The sequence below is a fragment of the Pangasianodon hypophthalmus genome, chromosome 12 (assembly GCF_027358585.1).
Source record: "Pangasianodon hypophthalmus isolate fPanHyp1 chromosome 12, fPanHyp1.pri, whole genome shotgun sequence".
Classification (NCBI taxonomy): domain Eukaryota; kingdom Metazoa; phylum Chordata; class Actinopteri; order Siluriformes; family Pangasiidae; genus Pangasianodon; species Pangasianodon hypophthalmus.
The window spans coordinates 4,913,596-4,934,085 of NC_069721.1; the positions used below are offsets into that span (position 1 = coordinate 4,913,596).

Here is a 20,490-nt window from a genome sequence, read left to right on the forward strand (position 1 = left end):
GGAACGCCGACTGAACCCCAGACCTCCTCACCAACATCAGCGCCTGATCTCACTAATGCTCTTGTAGCTGAATGAACACAAGTCCCCACAGTCACGCTCCAACATCTAGAGGAAAGCTTCCCAGAAGAGTGGAACTTATTATAAAGCAGAGAGGGACTAAATCAGGAATGGGATGTTCAACAAACATATGAGTGTGATGGTCAGGTGTCCACAAACTTTTGGCAAAATAGTATATGACAGCTACCAGTCGGGGAGAGTGAGAGCTAACGTGTTTCCTCTGAGACACATGAAGACATCCAAATGCATCTTTTAAAACTGCTGCTCTTGCTCGTCTGACTCAGCTCATATAACCAGCAGCTGTGATGTGAGTTGGAGAGCCATATCCAGTGCAGGACAGTCGCTAATATCTAACTTTTTTAAAAAAAAAATTTAAATAAAGTAGCTAAGTTGGCAGCACTTTCTCAAATAAAGGTACATTGAATTTGAAAGGGTTGTGTAAATCTATATGCACTGTGGATACTGCTAGCAAAGCCAAAGATATTTAACAGAAATGATCATACAAGATAAAAGAAGATTAGTCCTGCCAGTCTAGAGATCATAAGATGGTTATATTTTTTATTCCCTACAACAGGAGTCAGCGTTAACCCGCAACATATCATTTTCACTTGTGTAAAGACACTTTTACAACAACATGTTACTCATAAATTGATTGAATAATGCAACATTTGGCAAAACTAATGTGACCACCCGAACTTTAAATTTGTATTGTGTGAAGTAATTCCTTTCGGAAACTTTTCTGCATATTCACTTGACTTCAGTTGTTCAGGAAAACTCTCTGTTGAGGCCATACAAGTTGTCTTTGAGGAACTGAGGAAAAAAGGTGAGCTGGAGCTCAGTAATCCTTTTTAAACTGTTACATTTCCTCCAAACACAGTCTTATGTCAACAGTGTCCAGAGATTCCAGTTCAAGCGAGTTTATAAAACTGTACTGTCACTGTTGCTTCTGACCACAGGGAACCTGGAATGGATGGACAAAAACAAAACACGCTGTTTAATCATGTGGCGAAGACCTGAAGAATGGGGCAAGCTGATTTATCAATGGGTGAGGTCTGCATACTGTTTACATGCGACATTCAGAGGTGCCAATATTTACGCTTTAGCTAAAACATTAAGGTTTCTGACCACTTACTGCAGCGATATGGGAGACACCTGAAAAAAAAGAGTAGAGTGTGCTGTTTATTATGTATGCTTTTAGCATGGATCCATCACTCCACAGACATACATGAGGGTTGTGTGGTAAAATCTTGTGGTTTTTTTTTTTTTTTCTTTCTGCCTGCTATAATTTGATGTTAGCACCTCTGCACATTGACAGTGGATTTCACAGTAGCGTTTTTTTTCGATTAAGCTGTTCCAATAAATTGTTAAAGATAAAGTTTGTGTTAAAGATGAAGTCATTTTACACTCTGAGGAAATGCTTTTGTTGCAGTATTTATAGGAGCTGTCATGTATAATATACTACTTCTACATTTGATAGCGAGTTTTTACTGAACAGTTATATACAGTATACTCTAAATGGCCAAAGTTTGTGGACACATGACCATCACACTCATATCTGCTTGTTGAACATCCCATTCCTGATTTAGTCTTGCTTTGCTGTTATAATAACCTCCACTTTTCTGGGAAGACTTTCCACTAGATGTTGGAGCGTGGCTGTGGGGATTTGTGTTCATTCAGCTATAAGAGCATTAGTGAGATCAGGCACTGATGTTGGTGAGGAGGTCTGGGGTGCAGTCTGCGTTCCAGCTCATCCCAAATGTGTTCAGTGGGGTTGAGGTCAGGGCTCTGTGCAGGACACTCGAGTTCTTCCACATCATCCTTGGCAAGCCATATCTTCTTAATGCTACAGTGCACAAAGACGTCATATACAATTGTATGCTTTCAAATTTGTGGCAAAAGTTTACAGAAGACCCATATATAGGTTTGTGATGGTCAGGTGTCCACAAACTTTTGGCCAAAGAGTGTACTTGTGTTATAGTGGTTAACTGTATTTATTTCTGTGTGGACAATAGATGTGTAGTGATGTACAGAAGATTTGAACATTATACTGTTAACGGAATGCCAGTGTAGAAAATGTTGCAAAAGCCTTGTTTCAAGGCACACAGTATTTTTCAAATGGGAAAGTCTCATTTTTAAATCAAAGAAACCTGTATGCTGCATTGCTTTGATAAACTACTGAAGGCTGAGTCTCCCGAAACAACTGTTGTAGAGTTTTATGGCATTTGAAATCATCCTGTTTAAGAGAACAAAGCTGCTAGGATGTTCTGTGATACTGTGTTGTATGAGTATCGTACACGCACTGTTTCACACAGACACACTAACTGATAATTCTGATGGATTCTCTTTTTATTGTTCTCAGGTGTCTAAAAATGGCATGGTCAACTCAGTGTTTACACTTTATGAGCTTTCTAATGGCGATGACACAGAAAGCGAAGGTATGTTTACTGTTTTTTTCCCAGAAGGTTTACTTGGCAGGTTGTCAGATTTGTGTTGCTTGGTATACAATATTTTACTCTTTTGACCAGTTTTGTGAGTGCCCGTGTTCAGAGCTGAATTTATTTGTGGTCACACTCCACAGTAGTGGTTACTGGCTCATATAAAAGTAGAATTAGCAGTTTTTCAAAGTTTTTTTTTTTACCTACCCTACTAGGTTTAAATATTATATTTTTATAGTGGCAGTTAGTATATGATGTTTTACTATCAGAAAAGCTTTAGTTGTTCTGTCTGGTTTATCTCTGTACCAATATTACTGTGGAGAGGTGTGAATCGTTTGGCCAGCAGGGGGCTCACACCCCTCCCTTTCCCATCACCCTGCTCACCACTAGCTAAACACAGAGTAATGATACTCTACACACAGAAACCCAACAGTGTCTTGACTAATCTTATAACAGACTTCTGGTGATAAAATAATTCATTTGTTCATATTGATTGAAAGTTCGATACGTCGTTTTCCATTTCATCAGCGGAATGGTGAGAAAAGGTTGACGCAAAAGGTTAAAGTCAAAATTTTTCACTTGTTACATTTAGATTGATTAATTTGGCAAATGATTTTTTCCATGATTTTATGCAGGAAGTAAAGCATAATCTAATCCAGGTGCAGCCTGGTTAGAAACAAATGCAAGATAGTTGTAGGATGAACACAGTGCCACAATTTATTTCAAGGTTTGCTAGTCCTCAGCAAATCTTGACTTTCCCAGGTCACTTGCCACAAAGCAGTTATATTACAAGTGATACAATCTTGCTAGAGTGGTAGTCATGCACAGTAGTAACAGGGACAGAGTAACTATGAGGAACATCAAATTAATCACTGTAAATGGTAACAGCATGGCAATAGAGAGCATGTAGATAAACATAAATCAGAGAGTGAGGGTTAATGGTGTTTCTGCATCAGTGTTTAAGTGCTACCCCAAATCCTCAGACATTTCTTACATGGAATCTGTGCAGTGTACGCTGTTCAGTTTGGGGTGGGTGCGGTTTCAGCAGGTGCTGTTTATTCACAGACCGCAGTGATCAGGATGGAATGTACTGAGCATGGGATGGGCCTGGTGAGCGTTGCCAGGGGATCGTGATAAAAAAAAGGCAAATCACAGGTTTATATTAATGAGCTTGTTCTAATACTTTGTTTCTAAAGTAACAACTTACGTAGGGATTTGTATGGTTGATGCTTCAAATATGTGTAATTTTAAATTCACGTTTTCCGCCATGGCAAAGTCTCGGTGATGAAGAGCTTTGCGGTATCTTTTTCATTTTTTTTTTTGTTAGTAACTTGCATGAGTGTAATAATTAAGGAATAAAACACTCGGGGGCATGCCGTTATAGGAAAACAATCAACAATGGGGTGGTGTGATGCGACCCAGCACGAGTTACTGTTGCCACCCTGAAGTTGTTTACTTTGCTATAACGATCGGCACCCAGACTGTTTTACTCCTCTCATACCAAAGCAATTTGCAGACTGTTACAATATTTTATTTATTAAAGATGACACATCATGCTTTCCATCTGTTTATAGTTATGTTTAATGCTCTGGAATGTCTGCAAAACAAGCGGAAAACTTTATCTCAAGCATTGGCAATACTGGTTTATAAAGTTGTTACTTTAGAAACTAAGTATTAGAATGAAAACATTAATATAAACCTGTGATTTGCCTTTCAGCTGGGACTATTGTCAGAGCTTCTGTTTTGGAAAATTAATCCATATCAGAATGGAGAATTCAACAGGACTGTTGAGTATTTAACTAAACTCTGTGGGTAATGTAATAATTTAAATAGCTCATGACTTCTACAAAGCACAAAGAAGGCATGGAAATCCAGTAAATGTTTTTTTAATTAGACAAATTCTTCAGGGCTCTTTCAGGGTCAGTAATGCTTAATGAACATGTACTGAAGGACATGCAAGTGAATGACAGTGCACTTCATTTCCCAGAGTTCCATGGGCTGGAGGAGTGGATGCTGCTGCGTGCACTGCAGGCCCTGCAGGCTGAAGGCAAAGCAGAGATCATCACAATGGATGACGGAAAAGGAGTCAAATTCTTCTGATATATCAAACCACATTTTTTTCGGACAGCGTTGCGATGTTTTAAGCCCAGTCTGATCGTTTTTGATCTATTGGGCTCAGCGCTCCGGTGGAAGGGCTTTAGGGTTTGGATTTCCTGACACAGATTAAGTAGGATTTTCAAATGCAGAACATGCAAAAAATGTTTCAGTCTTAAGCTGTGACTGGAAAACCAGCCCAAAGCATCATAGCACTCCATTACTTAACTGTTGCATTGAAAGTCATTATTGTGTAGATAAACCTAAATACATTAATAATTTCCTTGTTGGAATTATTCTGAATTGGTGATTTTACACCTGACAAACTGGAGATGACTTACAAGCCTATTCAGTGAGTTTGATATAGGATTTCACTCGCAATGCAAACGGCTGAAAGTTCAGTCAACTACTATGGCATATCTGAAAAAATATATATATTTTCGAGTCAACATGTCAGTGACTTTTTTCTTTTAGTGCTGTAAATTATGGCAGACTCTCATTCTACTTGAATATCTCCTGTGTGTGCTACCAAGAAACCCAAAATTCTTACTGGGAGTCACCTGATGCTTCCTTTCCAAGACACATGAAGATACAAACCAATTGTCCTTATGCCAGTTCTGGCACTTTGGTTGCTGAAACTTTCCAGTAGCACTATTCTTCGTGTCTGTGTCTGTCTCCAACCACCTTTTATACCATAATAATACTGTACAAATAAATAAGAGGGGTTTTCTTTTCTCTTGTGCATGTTTTTAATGGTTTGGGATGGTAATCAGAAGCAGAGACACCAGTCATGATCTCAGTCTCTAAGTTACATAAACAATATCAACACCTGTTTAATGTTGAAAGTATTTTTCTAGTTTACATTTTCCCTTTTCTTAGTGTTAAGATTTCTTTCTAGTGTTCAACATACTGTATTTGTTTTAGCTTGAAGGCTATAAACCCAACCTAAAAACTAAAAATGGGGTTTAGAAATACAGAAATGACAAAAAAAAAAAATGAAAGTGAAGATATGGATAGCATCTGGATGATGTCACAACTCTAGTGGTACAAAAATGAACAAGTACCGCAAGATTGTGTAAAAAATCTAATAACTACTGATGTCTAGCATTGGGTTAATGTGCATTCCAGCAATCACTAGTTATGCTGCTGTTCTGTAAATCATAGGCTTTAGTGTGAGTTATTTACGCTTGTGCATGTGTACACTTTAATCCACTTGAGCTGAGCTGCATATTCCACATCTTTCAAAACCAAGGAGTAAACAGTTTGAAGTTAAAGATGCATGAAATGGACTGTATGTATTGGAATTTGCCTGGATACAAAATATTTAGGCTACTTTTCCTTCAGTACATAAACAGTACTCTACCACAGTCTTAGGCACTCTAATTATTAAATACTAATTTTGTTATAGATGTTTATGACTTATGCATTGTTTCATCAGTACAAATACATTTTAGATTTCCAAACTTATGAAATATTACAGAAAAAGGTTTGTATGTCATTAAAGAAATTAACATGAATATAATGGGTCTAAATGCCCCTGTTGAAATGGCAGGTTTTTGTGATGTAAAAAAAAATGAAACCAAGATAAATCATGTCAGATTTTCCTCCTTTAATGTGATTCTTTAACAAATTCATTGATTCCTTTAACAAATTCAAGTTAAAAACAAATGTTTTAAGGGGAAACAGAAAATTTTATAATAACCTGGTTGCATAAGTGTGCATTGCCTGCATGAGACAACAATCTTGTATTCTTCACATGTCTGGACTAGGGGAGAGGGTGACTAGACGGAACAATTCCTCATGGGGAAGAAAGAAAAAAAAAAACAAGCCTACCTAAATCATCCCAAACCACGTGCAAAATGTGTTTTGGTCTGATGAGACCAACGTGGAACTTTTTGGGTATAATTCTAAAAGATATGTTTGATGAAAAAACAAGACAGCTTATCACCCAAAGAACACCATACCCACGGTGAAGCATGGTGGTGGCAGCATCACGCTATGGGATTGCTTATCTTCAGCTGGGACTGAGGCTAGACTGAGATCAAGAGAATCATGGATAGCTCCAAATATCAATCTATTATACAAAAACCTCAGGCCTCTGTTGGACAGCTGAGGATGAAAAATATCACCTTCCAGCATGACAAAGGGCTCAGATCTAAATCCTATCAAAGAAAAAAGAAAAAACTTGTGGAATGGCTTGAAGAGGGCTGGCCACAGGAGATTGCCTCACAATTTGATAAGTCTGGAGCATTTTTTGCAGGGAAGAGTGGAATAAATTTGCCAAATCTTATCAACTGAGTGCTGTTTTACAAGCAAAAGGTGCTTTAACAAAATATTAGTTAAGGAGTGTGCACACTTATGCAACCAGGTCATTTAAAATTTTCATTTAAATTAAAATTTTCATTAAAAATTTTTCCCTAAAACTTTTCGGTATTTTTACTTGAATTTTGTTAGTTCCTATATCACATTAAAAGTGGAAGAAGATCTGACATGATTTATCTTGATAAAATTTTTAATGTAATGTCCTTTTGATAACTGGTTGACAAAACATTTTTTTTGTCTTGCTACTAAAGAATAACTGTTCAGCAATGTATGGTCAGTTGTTTAGCACACTCTACAAGCCTCCCTGGTATTCTCACAGAATTCTCGTAAATTCTCCAATAAAAATCTTCAGTGTTAGTTTTGAAAAACATTACAACCTGACACATGATGGACTGGATTTTGACTGGGTTTATAAAGTAGATCTTGTGGGCAAGGTTGAAAACATGAAACCCAAACATGCTGTTTAGAGGTCCTGTATCTGTGGAGCTTTTGTCACATTAGAAGTTAAGATAATTTTTGGGATTATTGTAAAGTTAAATGTGTCAAAAAATTTTGGACTCCATATTTCCGCACAACTTGTAAGGAAAGTTCATTTACATGGTTGGAAACTGTGGAGTGTCACATTCTGAAGGATAAGCTGTTATGTGGTGGCGCCCTCTGTTGGACATGGAGATGTAATACTGCACAAACCTTCAGTTAACACTGGTATGGCTTAACAGTATAGTGGGATCATAAACATGTGCTTGCCTCTGCCTTACATAACATTATTTCTATTTTATTGGATTTATATTTTAATACACACTAATGGCATTTTAGAGTGAATTGTGGCATTCAGTCTAGGGACCTTCTAGGACCCTGTGGACCCTCACACAAATTGGCCACTGGGGGCTACTCTTTTTGCAGGTAAAATATGATATATACAGTGAAAATTCTTTTCTTTAAGTGATTAATTGGCTCAAGCCATAAAATCCACCCACATTTGCAAATCAGTCCTGTTTTTTTTTTTGGCTGATATTCACAAAATTGGTGTGAATTGCTCAGTGCAGTCTCAACCTCAATATTTTATCAAAACGTTGAGATTTGTATACAATATAGCAACCACATGCCCATTAATTCTAGTTTAATTAACAGCTGTAACTCATGACTGGTTAAACTTGAAGGCATGTTCAAGACAAGATTCAGAAGCCGTGTGCATACTGAAGGTTGGCGTGTGGTCATCCATAGGGCAATGTTAAGTTCCAATAGCTTTCACAGGAACTGTAAGTTCAATCGAGCTGAAATTTGTCATTGTGCTAATCTTTAAGTGTATTTCTAAGGATGGCTGGGTTATTTCAAAACATGGCTGCTATCTGCCAATTAGCTTTTAGCAGACATTTAACATGCTTAACATTGAGCGACCTTTACAAAACAGCATGTTCATCTTTGGACTCTTTAGTGTGGCAGGAACGGGCCACTGATGGCGCTGTTTGAGAAGTGTGTTTGGACCCCGAAGATCGCTGCTTGCAGCTTGAATTATTTTACTAGAATCATGTTTTTAGTGAACAGTAATGGCATTCTGTATTAATTATGGCATTTACATCTCTAAATATACTGCTTTTTGAGTCCAACATGAGAAATATCCCAGACTGTGCGGTGCTGTCTTAATTATTTGTGTACGGCTGTCAAATGCCCTGTTTCACTGTTTGTAAATATTAATGAACATACAATGAAATCACAAAAAGCAGTTGCAAATGCAATGCAGTGCAGCTAATGCAAAATGGCCATAAATACATCAGGGCAATACTGTTGTGTTTTTGTCAAGATTTAGAAGTCAAATTAACTATGTCACAAGTTGTTTCTTGCAGCACAAAGGGGAAGGTAGTCATAGGGAGCGGATTTTTCAAATTACATCAGAATGCAATGCCTTCTGAGAAAGTTCTGCTCTTGAAATGTACAGTTTGACTTGATCCTTCAGGCCTGCAATGTATCATCAATGTATCATACTTTGCTTGAGCAAGTGCTGGAGTGCTGTATATGAAGGTGATGGGGAAACCTAACAGGAAATGAAATGACAGGGCAAGTGGACAAGGATGTTGACACACAGTAAGCTCGAGTTCAGCGGGTTTGGAAAATATTCAGTTTTGTGCACATTATATATAGATTTCATTTAAAATGGATTTATTGTACTTTTTTTTGGCCCTGAATCTACACTAAATAGTCCATAATGACAAAGCAAAAAAGTTTATAGAATTTTTTTCAAATAAAATAAAAAATATTTTTCAAATTGAATAAAAAATCAAAAACACAAATCTCTCATGTAGATGTCAGGTGGGTCCTTTTTGCTTTGATTATCTTGAGATGTCTCTAGAACTTGAAAACGTCAATTTACTCGACTGTAAATTATATCTGTAACACAACAAAGTGTGCAAAAATGAGGGGTCTGAATACTTTCCCAACCTGTTGTATATTCATCATATCGCCAAAAGTACTCAAACCTTGGCACACCATGTCTGTATGGATCTTGCTTTGTGCACAGGGGCATTGTCATTTTGCGTAGATTGTCGTGCTGGAACAGGTTTGGGCCTCTTGGCCTCTACAGCATACAAAGACATCCTATACAGTTGTGTGCTTCAAACTTTGTGGCAACAGTTTGGGGAAGGAACACATATTGGTGTGATGATCAGATGTCCACATACTTTTGGCCATATTGTGTATAAATGCTCAAGGCTTTTTAAACTTCACCAGCCTAACTAGGCTCCAGCAGAGAAATATTTACATTAACATTTTTAATCTTGGGCCCCACTTTATGCAGAATAGCCTACAAGCCTCATGCTGAGCATCTGAAGGTTAAGGGTCTTGCTCAAGGCCCCAGCAGTGACTCTCTGGCAGTCCTGTGATCTGAACTAACAAAGCTGCAATCATCAGCAGAGACCTTTAACTGCTGCTCGGTCGCCTGCAGTGTATGCGGCAGTCACGGACTGTAGGTTAAGTAGTGGTGGTCGCAGTGCATGGGTCTCGGCACGTGGGGGTTGATGCAGCAGCACGCGATGGCCTCAGGTACAGGAGGAGGCGGGGCTCATGCGCACACAGCGACGACTGCACGACTCGCGCTCGCGCGTCCAGAACAAGCTGTGCAGAGCTCGTGTTAATTAAGCAGCGTCAACCGAATGCGCGTGCGTCGATTGAACCGCGGAACAATTCGTCCGTTTCTGCTGGTCGCTCAGCTTGAGGTAATGATTTATCTGTTTTGGAGAAAGTTTCCTTTTGCTAATTCTTCCGAACTGAATAAGCAAGTAGTGAATAAATTGCTGCTAATTCTATTGATTCGATTAATGTTCGACTTTTTTTCTCTCTCAGATTTCATCTGAACATCTGAAAATAATCACCAGCAGAACATGAGATTCTCGCTCCGGTCATCGCTAATGACTCCGCGAATAATGATCGATTCTCGCGTGAACTGGATGTGAAAAACAAAACAAACAAACAAACAAAAGTATATATTTGATTGTGCTCGCGCTCCTTCGACTCCTTCGCAGCATGTCCCATGCAGAAGTGGAGGTGTCTGGTCTCGGCTTTGCGAGTTTACCTGTTGATCTGGACGCGGACTGTCTGTCCCGAGTGCCGCCGCTTCGAGCGCACGCGCTCAGCGCCAGGAGGAACTCGTACGTGCTTCACAAACTGGAGCTCGAGCCGCAGTTTTTCAGCGCGCCTTCATCATGGTCCGAAGAAAATGTCTTAACCGAAGGACGGACGGAGGAAACCAAAGCTGTCGAGACGCCGCCATCCCCGGCGTCTCCGCAGTCCTCACCGTCCAAAGCGCAGTGGGACGCCGCGGTTCCGGTGGCCGGTGCGCACGAGGCGAGCTCGGATTCAGACACCGAGCCCACGAAGAGCAGCCCAAAGCTGGTCAAAAGACTCGAAAGCCGATGGGAGCAAGAGGAGAAGGAGGACGTGGAGACCAAAGCCGTGGCTACGTCTCCCGATGGCCGATACCTGAAGTTTAACGTGGAGATCGGCAGAGGCTCGTTTAAGACCGTGTATAAGGGTCTGGACACGGAGACCACAGTGGAGGTGGCGTGGTGCGAGCTGCAGGTAGACATCTCTTATCTTATATCGTGTCTAATGAAAATAATTAAACGACTAGTAATAGTAACAAGGTGTAATGATAGTGCTAAAAGTAATAACAGGTGATGAAGGTGAATGTAGAGTGCACCTGCCATCAGGAGGATCCCTAAAGCATGGGAAGCATTACTAATGTCTTATACTATACATATATGTGTGTATCTATCTATCTAGAAAATAATTGTACAAGCATGTTGCTTTAAAATTTAGATATATTTATAATTACATTTATATCAATATATTATTAATAATTATATTCAGCCACCCAGAGCGCATGTTTGCCTCGTACCTACAGGATTGGGGGTTTGCATGTTCTCCCCGTGCTTCTGGGTTTCCTCCGGGTACTCCGGTTTCCTCCCCCAGTCCAAAGACATGCGTTGTAGGCTGACTGGCATTCCCAAAATTGTTCGTAGTGTGTGAATGTGTGTGTGATTGTGCCCTGCGATGGGTTGGCACCCTCTCCAGGGTGTCCCCCGCCTTGTGCCTCATGTTCCCTGGGACAGGCTCCAGGCTCCCCATGGCCCTGTGCAGGATAAGCAGTACAGAAAATGGATGGATGGATGGATACTCAGCCAACTTTGACTTCAGTTACGCACAACCTTCTGTGTTCCCAACCCTGATTTTGTCTGGAAATGCAGATTTCTGTACCAGCTTTATTACCTGTATTGGCATCATGACATGACATCTTAAATTCCCGTGTGTCGTAAAGCAAATGCTGGGGTTAAGCTTGTTTATTAAATTCTCTCTCTCGCTCTGTCTCTCTCTCTCTCTCTCTCCACTGCCTGATTGCTCTTTCTCTTAATTTTAGAGACTCTTAGCTGACAGATTGCAGAAAGCCTGCCAGTCGCTGTTACTGGAAGACAGCCTGTAGTACTAGAATTTACTAGATTCACACTCAGGCAATGGAATGTCATTTTTAAGCTTAAGCAATTTGCCACTTATTCATACCTTATGTCACATGCATTAACAAAATGACTAGTGGACATTAACTCGTCACAAGAAAATTACAGCACCTTCATTCAGGTTAGAACTGCCATGTCTCATAATTCCAAAGTCAGTAACATTAGTTTAAATGTGAGATTTTACTGATATGAAAATAAACATTATATTCTGTCTATGTTTTGCCTAACCAGTGGTTAAGAGGTCAGTGAGACGTAAGTCTGCAAATTACCATTTTGTCATAACAGCTTTGTTCCAATATTCTATTATCAGTATGATATTATAACCCTGTTTTGATTACACACATGCACAGGTTATTTCTTTCTTTCTTTCTTTCTTATTGTGCTTCACATGCATATAAGTGAACCGGTCTTGTCTATCAGGACAATTGATATAATAGAAAACCTTATATTTTTTATTGTACGGGATCAGAACTGGTTTACATGAGATGAGCTGTGGAAAATAATGATTTAAAAAAAATATACACATAATATTACTGAGATATAATGGACACAGGACTAAAGTGATGATAGCTTTCCCTTATTCAGTGGTGGCCTTATATACTGTACATGACACTTTGTCTGGCATCATACTAGCACAAAACACAATGCCTGATTTTTCCAGATTTCCTCTTCACCCTCAGCAACTGGCCGATGTCATTTCTGCTGCTGTAGTGGGAAGCTTGCCAAAGCTGGTTTAATGGTTAAACAGTTGGTCTCATTTCAAAAGAGGCTTGAGTCCTGCTAAAAGTCTTAATCAGCTCTAATAGGATTAAAGACGACTGCTGCTGCTACTGAGACTTCAGTCTGCCTTCGATGACATCATCACGACAATGAATTGTGTGGGAGCAATCACTGGTCTGGTCTTATCTTTTGTGACTCTGTGAGCTTACTTATGATCACACACCCTCTCAAACACGCCCCCAAGGAGATTGATGAGTCTTCATGAATACGTGAAGTGATCTTGTATTGGCTGTTAAAAACCTCAGAAAATTTAGAATTTCTCCTTAGAAGATAGAACAGTTTTGCTACTTGTGGTCATCGTCTTTTCCACTTGTATTTCCTCTTGGTCTGTGCATGCGTAGGATGATTTGCTGGGTGGACCAGCCAACGTTATACTAAATTCCTGCAAACAGCCTGATGACAGCATGCAATGGAATTTAAAGGCACAGAGAGGGTCTGTGTAACAGCACTCTGTTAAATGACTTGTTATAAAATGATTTTAAGTTTTATTAGTGTAGATTCACTGAGCTGTTAGTTTGTTTACATTGTGAATACTAGTAAACAAGGAAGGGTAAAAAAATCCCTTATATTTTAATCCTGTAAGGCCAGTGCCTGAAATGTACACTTACAGTGCCTATCTTTTGTATTTGATGCTAATTTTGGGATAGATTGCGCTCTCTGGATCTCTTGATTCAGCATACACTTAGCTTTTCAGTTGCAGTTATTGTCCACTATTCTCACAAGCCAAACTTGTAATTATTGCTAAAGAAGTTTAGTACTTTTTGTCACTAAATATGGCCAAAACCTTTTACTACTACCTTAACAGTTTATTTCAGTAGGAGTTTATTGGGATGTCGTCTGACAAACAGCAGTCAAAGAGCGAGAGGACTCCATATTGGTGTCAGTGTATTCAAACTTTAAAATCATTACTGAAATACTAAAGTGGTTTAAAATGTTTTTTAAAAACACTGTTTCAAAACAATTTTTATTCTGCTTCATGTCACTAAAATTCTACATGGATAAATAATACATCTGCATTCTGCATACAGGACAGTTGTTTGGCTTTGTGCAAGTGGACAACTGATGGCTTCAGGAAAAATTGCGTAGTTTGCGTACTGTGCACAGAGTGCGTTTAGTGTGTTCCTGTCTGACGACGACCATCGTATATTCAATTCACTGCTACTCATAATTAATCCAGCAAGTCTTTTCAATGTTAGCTGCGTCATACCTTGATTTAGTAGAACATAACCACTGTTTGCTGAACAGTATTTGGCACAGGTGATGGAACAAACGAACACATCGTTAATGTTCATGGTCTAATGCGATGCTGGCCAGTTATGAATCTAATCATTCAGAGCACATGTTGCCAAATCACCTCTGGGTCAATTACAGAATAGCGACAATTACAGAACAGTTGTACATTTATTCTCAGATGGAAGGCATCAAACATGATTGAGAAATTTAGTGCCATGTCTCTTTTATAGTTGCCTTGAGTTGTTTTGCAATCACTGTAGATTTTCAGGCACAGGTTGAACAGGTTGCATCAAATTATCTTTAAATCCCAAATCTACAAATAGCAAATCTGTGGATGGATGAATAACAGGTTAAACAGATCAGAGAGACTGTATGTATAAGATATAACAGCATTCCTTTACTGATTTTCTTTAGTGCTCTGTTTTTTGTTTTTTTTTGGAGTGTGAAAACCAGCCCTGCATCCCCACTATCAAAACTATTCTGACTATCTTTATTCTATTCACTTCAATTCAGTTTCATTTCTATAGTGCTTTTAACAATAGAACGTGTCACAAAGCACAGAATGAATATACCAGAGGACTGTGGCGAGGAAAAATGTCCAGTGACGACAAGAAACCTTGAAAGGAACCAGACTCGAAAGGGAACCTGTCCCCTTCTGTATGACACCGGATAGTTGGATTGTAAATAATTATTCTTTTCAACTCATTTAGTACTGACTTTATAAGAATTTATAAGAATTCTATTCTTATAAAGTCAGTACTACATGAGTTGGAAGTAGGTACAGTATGAGTATATTGTGACTAAGAGTCCTGTGACTACTGGGATGAGCTGTCTTTGTGATTACAGCAGCAGCTCTTAGAGTCAAATCTACCTCCAGGAAATTAGCCTGAAGAAAGCATGAGACTTGTGGGCGATATAATGTTGTGCGACCAACCACAACACACAAAAATCTCTTAGCTGTGTTCATATCTTGAGCCTCCTCTTACATACCAGTTGTGTTGTGCCATTCTTGAATACAGCTTGACCTTCATACAATATAAGGAAGTGGGCATGTGGTCATAGTTTACTGATCTCCATTTCCAGTGGTTAACATTTATTAATCCCTATAACATATGGAAATTGTTTCTTGACCATCTTTTGTTATTTGACCCTGTTTTAGCAAACAGTTCATAATTGACCCAGAACAGTATAGGTGTGCAAAAATGTGAGGTTTAAGGAAAATTTGTCAAAATTTAGAATGAAAACATGACATATTAAGGCAATTTTCCTAAGTTTAAACGGATATTGTTATGTAAACTTTGCATTTGTTTCCTGACAGCTAGTGTGCCCTTGCACCCAGCGTTGACTGGTGCTTAAAACACCCCTGCAGTCTTATCGGCAGCTGCCTTATTTTAGATAAGTAATGACTATACTTTTCTGTGGAAGAGGAGGGGTTTGTTTCATAATTCTGTAGCATAACCACAGAAACCTCCCAGTCACGTTACACTACACTGTGTGTTTGTTAGTTTGTATGTATACACAGACTGTTCAAACTTTTTGGTTAAGAAAAAAATGTTAGCTACAGTGTAACAGCAAGAATTCAAATACGCCAAAAACTGTTTTTGTAAATATTGTTAAGCATATGGGTGTTGGATAAGTAATCATACCCGATTAAGAACTCTAGCAAGTATGTTTTATATCTAAAATTGCAGTGCTGATTAAAAATAAATTTAAATTCCACATGATTTAAATCTGAAGTTTCTCAGGTTTCTAGACAGTGTGAAATGGCATGTGAAACATCATCTTCTCAGGCAGCATGGTGGTAGCAGTAGCGCTGCCGCCTCACAGCTCCAAGATTCCTGATTCGATTGTGAGCTCAGGTTACTGTCTGTATGGAGTTTCGCATGATCTCTCTCGTGTTTGAATGGGTTTCCTCCTGGTTCTCCAGTTTCCTCCCACCTTCCAAAAACATGCTGGTAGGTGGATTGGTGATGCTAAATTGCCTCTGGGTTCGAGTCTTTGTGTGGATGGTGTTCTGTGATGGACTGGCATCTCATTCAGAGTATTTTCCCACCTAATACCAGGATTCTCGGGATAGGCTATGAGCCACTATGAGCCTGTATAGGATAAAGTGTTTACTGAAGAAGAATGAATGAACATCATCTTCTCTTAAATATAACACATAATGTTTTCTCCTCCATCTGGCTTAATTGTTATGGCAACAATGAATCCTCTTGGATGGGTATGAGGGAGTAAATGAATGGAGAAAGTGCCCTAATGGATCAGTACATAATCCAAAATCTGGAGGCACACTAAACTGCCTGAGGACCAATGAAGCATTGAGGGAGTTTCTTGCAGAGAACAAAGATTTTGACTATTTGGATTCCAAACTTTTTGAGTCAGATGAAGTGCTGCCAGCTCCTGACCATTGGCCTATTGTGCTTTCATGCACTTCTCTCTGCTGTCTTGGCCGTAAACGTGGACTGAGTCATTCTGATCACTTACTGAAAACATTATGACACTAATATCAATAAATCCAAAAGGGAATAAACAAAGTCTTCATTTTTTCCAAATTGTAAATGTACATGAATAAAGGTAGTAATATTTTTGGTATGAAGTTCTCTCCCTCTCTAATTTGTAGTTCCTTTAAAGCTTTGTATAAAACTTGTCCAGCTAACTTGCATTTATGTATATTGATTTATTTGGCAGATATTTTTGTCCAAATTGACTTACAGCTGAGACAAAACCCAACAAAGTGCTGAAGATAAAAGGTTTTGCTCAACAGTGGCTGTCTGGCAGCCCTGAGATTTGAACTGGAAATTACCGAGCTACCAGTACTTTATGGAGATAAGTACATTGGAATCCTTTTTTTTTTTGTTTTTGTTTTGTTCGTTCGTTTTCTTCCTTGTGACACTATTTCATTTATGGTACTGAACTGCTTTGTGCATATATTATAGCACATTATGGCAGTTTTCAAAGTCTTTTGGTGACCTTGACCACTCAGCTTTCTTTCCAGTCTAATGTTTGCATTTATGTGTTACAGCTTGCTCTTCATCTCATTGTATACTACATTTGCTATATTCTTTCTACAACCTTGCAGTTGCCTTTTCTTCTGACCTGCTAACTGACTTATAAAATGCATGAGATGGATAAAGCACTACATTCTGTGACATGTTGTGTTATCATATTTTCCTTATTATATCATATGGTTAGTGGGTGATATTTTGGCTGTAATTAATGCCAGATGTGTCTGAAATAACATCAGTATTCTCCCTGAAAATCCAGTTATTGTAACCTGGTTTAACCCAAAGGACAAATAATACAGAGCGCACACTCTCTGCTTCAGTTAAGTGTCACGGAAATGTGTGTAAAGGCATAGAAAAGATCTGTTTCCATTTTGCCATACAACTTATGGCTGTACTCGGAGTTGGCAAATTAAGTTGGCGACTTAAGTCCAAAAGTTACGTCAGTATTCATTTCTCATATTCAGAGTTGGGTTACACAGTTAATTTTAAGGGTGCCTTATTCAGATTATTAAAATTACCACCATGGTTACCCCTGAGGTTGCCAGAGTTTTCTTGGCTAAAAGCGTCTGAGACAGGGTTTCTTAATACCGTCTAGACCACTACCTTTAAACACTAGCAGTTGCCTTTAAGCCTGAAAACAGCTGGCGGATAGAAAATACAGACGGAGCAGGTCATGTTTGTATAATTTGCTGTCAAAATTAATACAGTGTGTTTTCTTTCCTTATTATTCAGCAGCTTATAAGAAAGCACTTGATCCAGCACATCCTATTATTTTGTATTTTATCTTTTACAATGTGCGATAACAGTTAATTGTGCTCACAAATTAATGGATCCACAAGATACTAAATTAAGGTCATGACATCATAATCTGTGCAAGGGATGTAGGTGATTTTATCACAGTTTTAATTCCCTATTTTGATTTGTCTAATTAATAAAATAATACCAGTGTTTTTGTTACTTCATCGCTCTCAGCTGTAAAGAAAATGTGCGGACGGTTTATAGGATAAACTGACTGAGCATTCATTTGCTATGCTTACAGCTCACTTTTAATTCACTCAAAACTACTGAGTGTACCTAGCCCATGATATACATTTCAGCATGACATATTGTGATTACATCAAATTGTCAGACACTGGCCGTGGACTTAATACTGCTCCTCACTTGAGCCAATATCACTCAAGAAAAATGGGCTCAATTTCAAGGCCAGAATCTCACATAACAGAGACACGCCTCTGTTATGGCAAAACCCACCCAGCGTGTACCTCTTGCGTAACTTCTAAATAGCGTTTAAGTGTGTAGATATGTCACCTATGTTCACAATTTCTATTAAGTACTATATCCTCACTATTATTTGCTATGAAGTTATTTGAAACAAAGACATTATTGAAACAGGTTATTTCCCTATCAAGGTTATATCATTAGATTCAGTAAATGCAATCACATGATCTTCTACTCATATTTAGTGACAAAAGCAGCATAAATGGTGGGCACATCCTAAATTAAATTAAAATATACACAAAGTAGATACAATGTAGGCTTCAGTGGTAAAAGAACTTTAAAAAATTCTGCTATTGATATGGAAATATGTGCACCTCTCCCAGAAACTTTTCTCTTTGGGTGCAGAATTGCAAACTGTAATTGCAATTGATTTTAATAAAAAAAAAAAAATGAAAGGCTCAGAAATATGCTAGTGTAAGCAAGATAGTGTGGTAAATATTTCCTCTAATATTTATACCAATTAATAGTACATACCTAAGAAGGCCACAGTTAAATGAGCAAATGCAAATAAAATATACTTCACATACCACAGAGCAGCCAGCAGGTGACAAATCATTCTCTGTCATCAATAACACAAAAATTTCTCATAAATGCTCTGCCAAGTTTTTGTTTAGATTTTGCCTTTGGCAAAAAAAAAATTTTCCTCTCTATTTGAGATATTCATCCGTCTCTACTTGTCATAACCTCTTCCCAGCTCAAGCAAAAGGAGTGCACTTCTCATTGTATTATTTGTGCTCTGGCAAAGCAAAATTACTTAAAAAAGTAAAACTTTTTCAAAAACCTTTCTTACATTTTTCAGAATTTAATCTCAACATCCCTGGAAACACTGGATGTCGATGGGAATACACTTTGAAAGGGCACCATGTACACACACATTCACACACTCGTTCACACCTAGGGGTAATTGGAGTAGTGCACTGGGTTGCATTTTCCCTTGGTATGGATGAGTGTGTGAATGTGTGTGTGAATGGTGCCCAGCGTTGGACTGGTGTCCTGCCCGGGATTGAATTCTCCTGCCCTGCACCCAGAGTTGCCAGGATCGGCTCTGGAACCCTGCTCTGGATAAAGTGGTTACCAAAGATGAATGAATGAATGAATGAATATTTCAAGAAACTAATATTTAGACAGTTAAAAGGAATTTTGACACTTATATGTGTGCATTTTCTTGTTACATGCTTTTAGTATCTCGGTCCTGTTTTATTACACAACCCCACCTACAGAGTCAGCCTGCTGCTGCCTTTTGCTTTGCCTTTCTCCCTTCAGTGTCAGATATTAAAATAGCAACATTATCAGTGCTGGAGTGATGTGAAAATATCCATGCTGTAGCCACATGGGTTTTTCTAATCCCACAATGTTATTTTGGGGTCTGTGTATTCTTGTTAGTAACCATGGAGAGGTAAAAATCATGAGGAATTTCAGCTGCTCATGTGTCAAACCTCAGTATTACCATAATACAGAAAATTAGGAAGGAAAACTGGACAAAGTCAATGGTTTTCAGCTCCCAAGTTCACTTATATCCCCTTAGGCACGATCATTCACATACTGCGGAGTGTTTTCTGCCCACAATCCTCCTACACAGGCATGTGTATCTTCTTTCTTTATGTGACATGAAAATACATGCATGGGTTCATGAACAAATCCCCTCAAACCCCATCACCTCCTGGAACACTTGATCTTCTTTGTGAAACGCTGGCCTTCAGGCACACATGTGCACACACATTCAGATAAGAGAAGCAAATATAAGTGGTCCTCTTAGACGACACTAAGGATAATTGCGATCATGCAGAGGAAAGTGTTGAGTGAGGCACAAAACAGTGCTGGAGTATACACTGTAGGGATTTAAAAGTCGCACCGTGCATGGTCTATTATGGAAACCAAACTGTTGTGCAGTTTGTGAATGCACACTATTCTGTGTTATGATCACATAGGAAATAAATTACATTACTTTTTTTTTTCAAATCAATCCTGGCCTTTAAACTCACAACTGAGTGATTACAGTGATCAAGAATATATAAATTAGAACACCTTTATTGTCATTTTATGAGTACGGTGTCATTGGGTTTGCATCTCTTGTTGTTATATGCGTGGCAGATGAGGAAAAAAAGAATTTATTTCAGTGCCTACTTCTTCATACTTGTGGACATTTCCATATGGTTTTGGTATCATAATTATGATTTTTCTAAAGTATAGATGACAAAGTATATCACTGACAGAAAAGCCTGATTTTCATATTTTGGCTCTCATAATTAAGCTCTTTTGACTTCCAATAGCTTTTTGCAGAAC

General features: G+C 38.6%; 2 protein-coding genes across 3 annotated transcripts in view; both read left to right on the forward strand.

Moving 5' to 3' along the window:
• Positions 1-5,321, forward strand: part of vps25 (vacuolar protein sorting 25 homolog) — a 6,973-nt gene extending 1,652 nt beyond the window's left edge. The window contains exons 3-6 of the mRNA XM_026914593.3: positions 827-880; positions 1,014-1,102; positions 2,417-2,492; positions 4,480-5,321. Of these exons, the coding sequence (XP_026770394.1) occupies positions 827-880; positions 1,014-1,102; positions 2,417-2,492; positions 4,480-4,592 (332 nt within the window). The 3' untranslated portion in view covers positions 4,593-5,321. The remainder of the gene's footprint in view (positions 1-826; positions 881-1,013; positions 1,103-2,416; positions 2,493-4,479) is intronic.
• Positions 5,322-9,980: 4,659 nt separating this feature from the next.
• wnk4a (WNK lysine deficient protein kinase 4a) overlaps positions 9,981-20,490 on the forward strand; it is a 48,662-nt gene continuing 38,152 nt past the window's right edge. For both annotated transcript variants that reach the window (XM_026915710.3, XM_026915711.3), the window contains exons 1-2: positions 9,981-10,117; positions 10,245-10,979. In XM_026915710.3, coding sequence (XP_026771511.3) covers positions 10,425-10,979 — 555 coding nt within the window. In that variant the 5' untranslated portion in view covers positions 9,981-10,117; positions 10,245-10,424. The remainder of the gene's footprint in view (positions 10,118-10,244; positions 10,980-20,490) is intronic.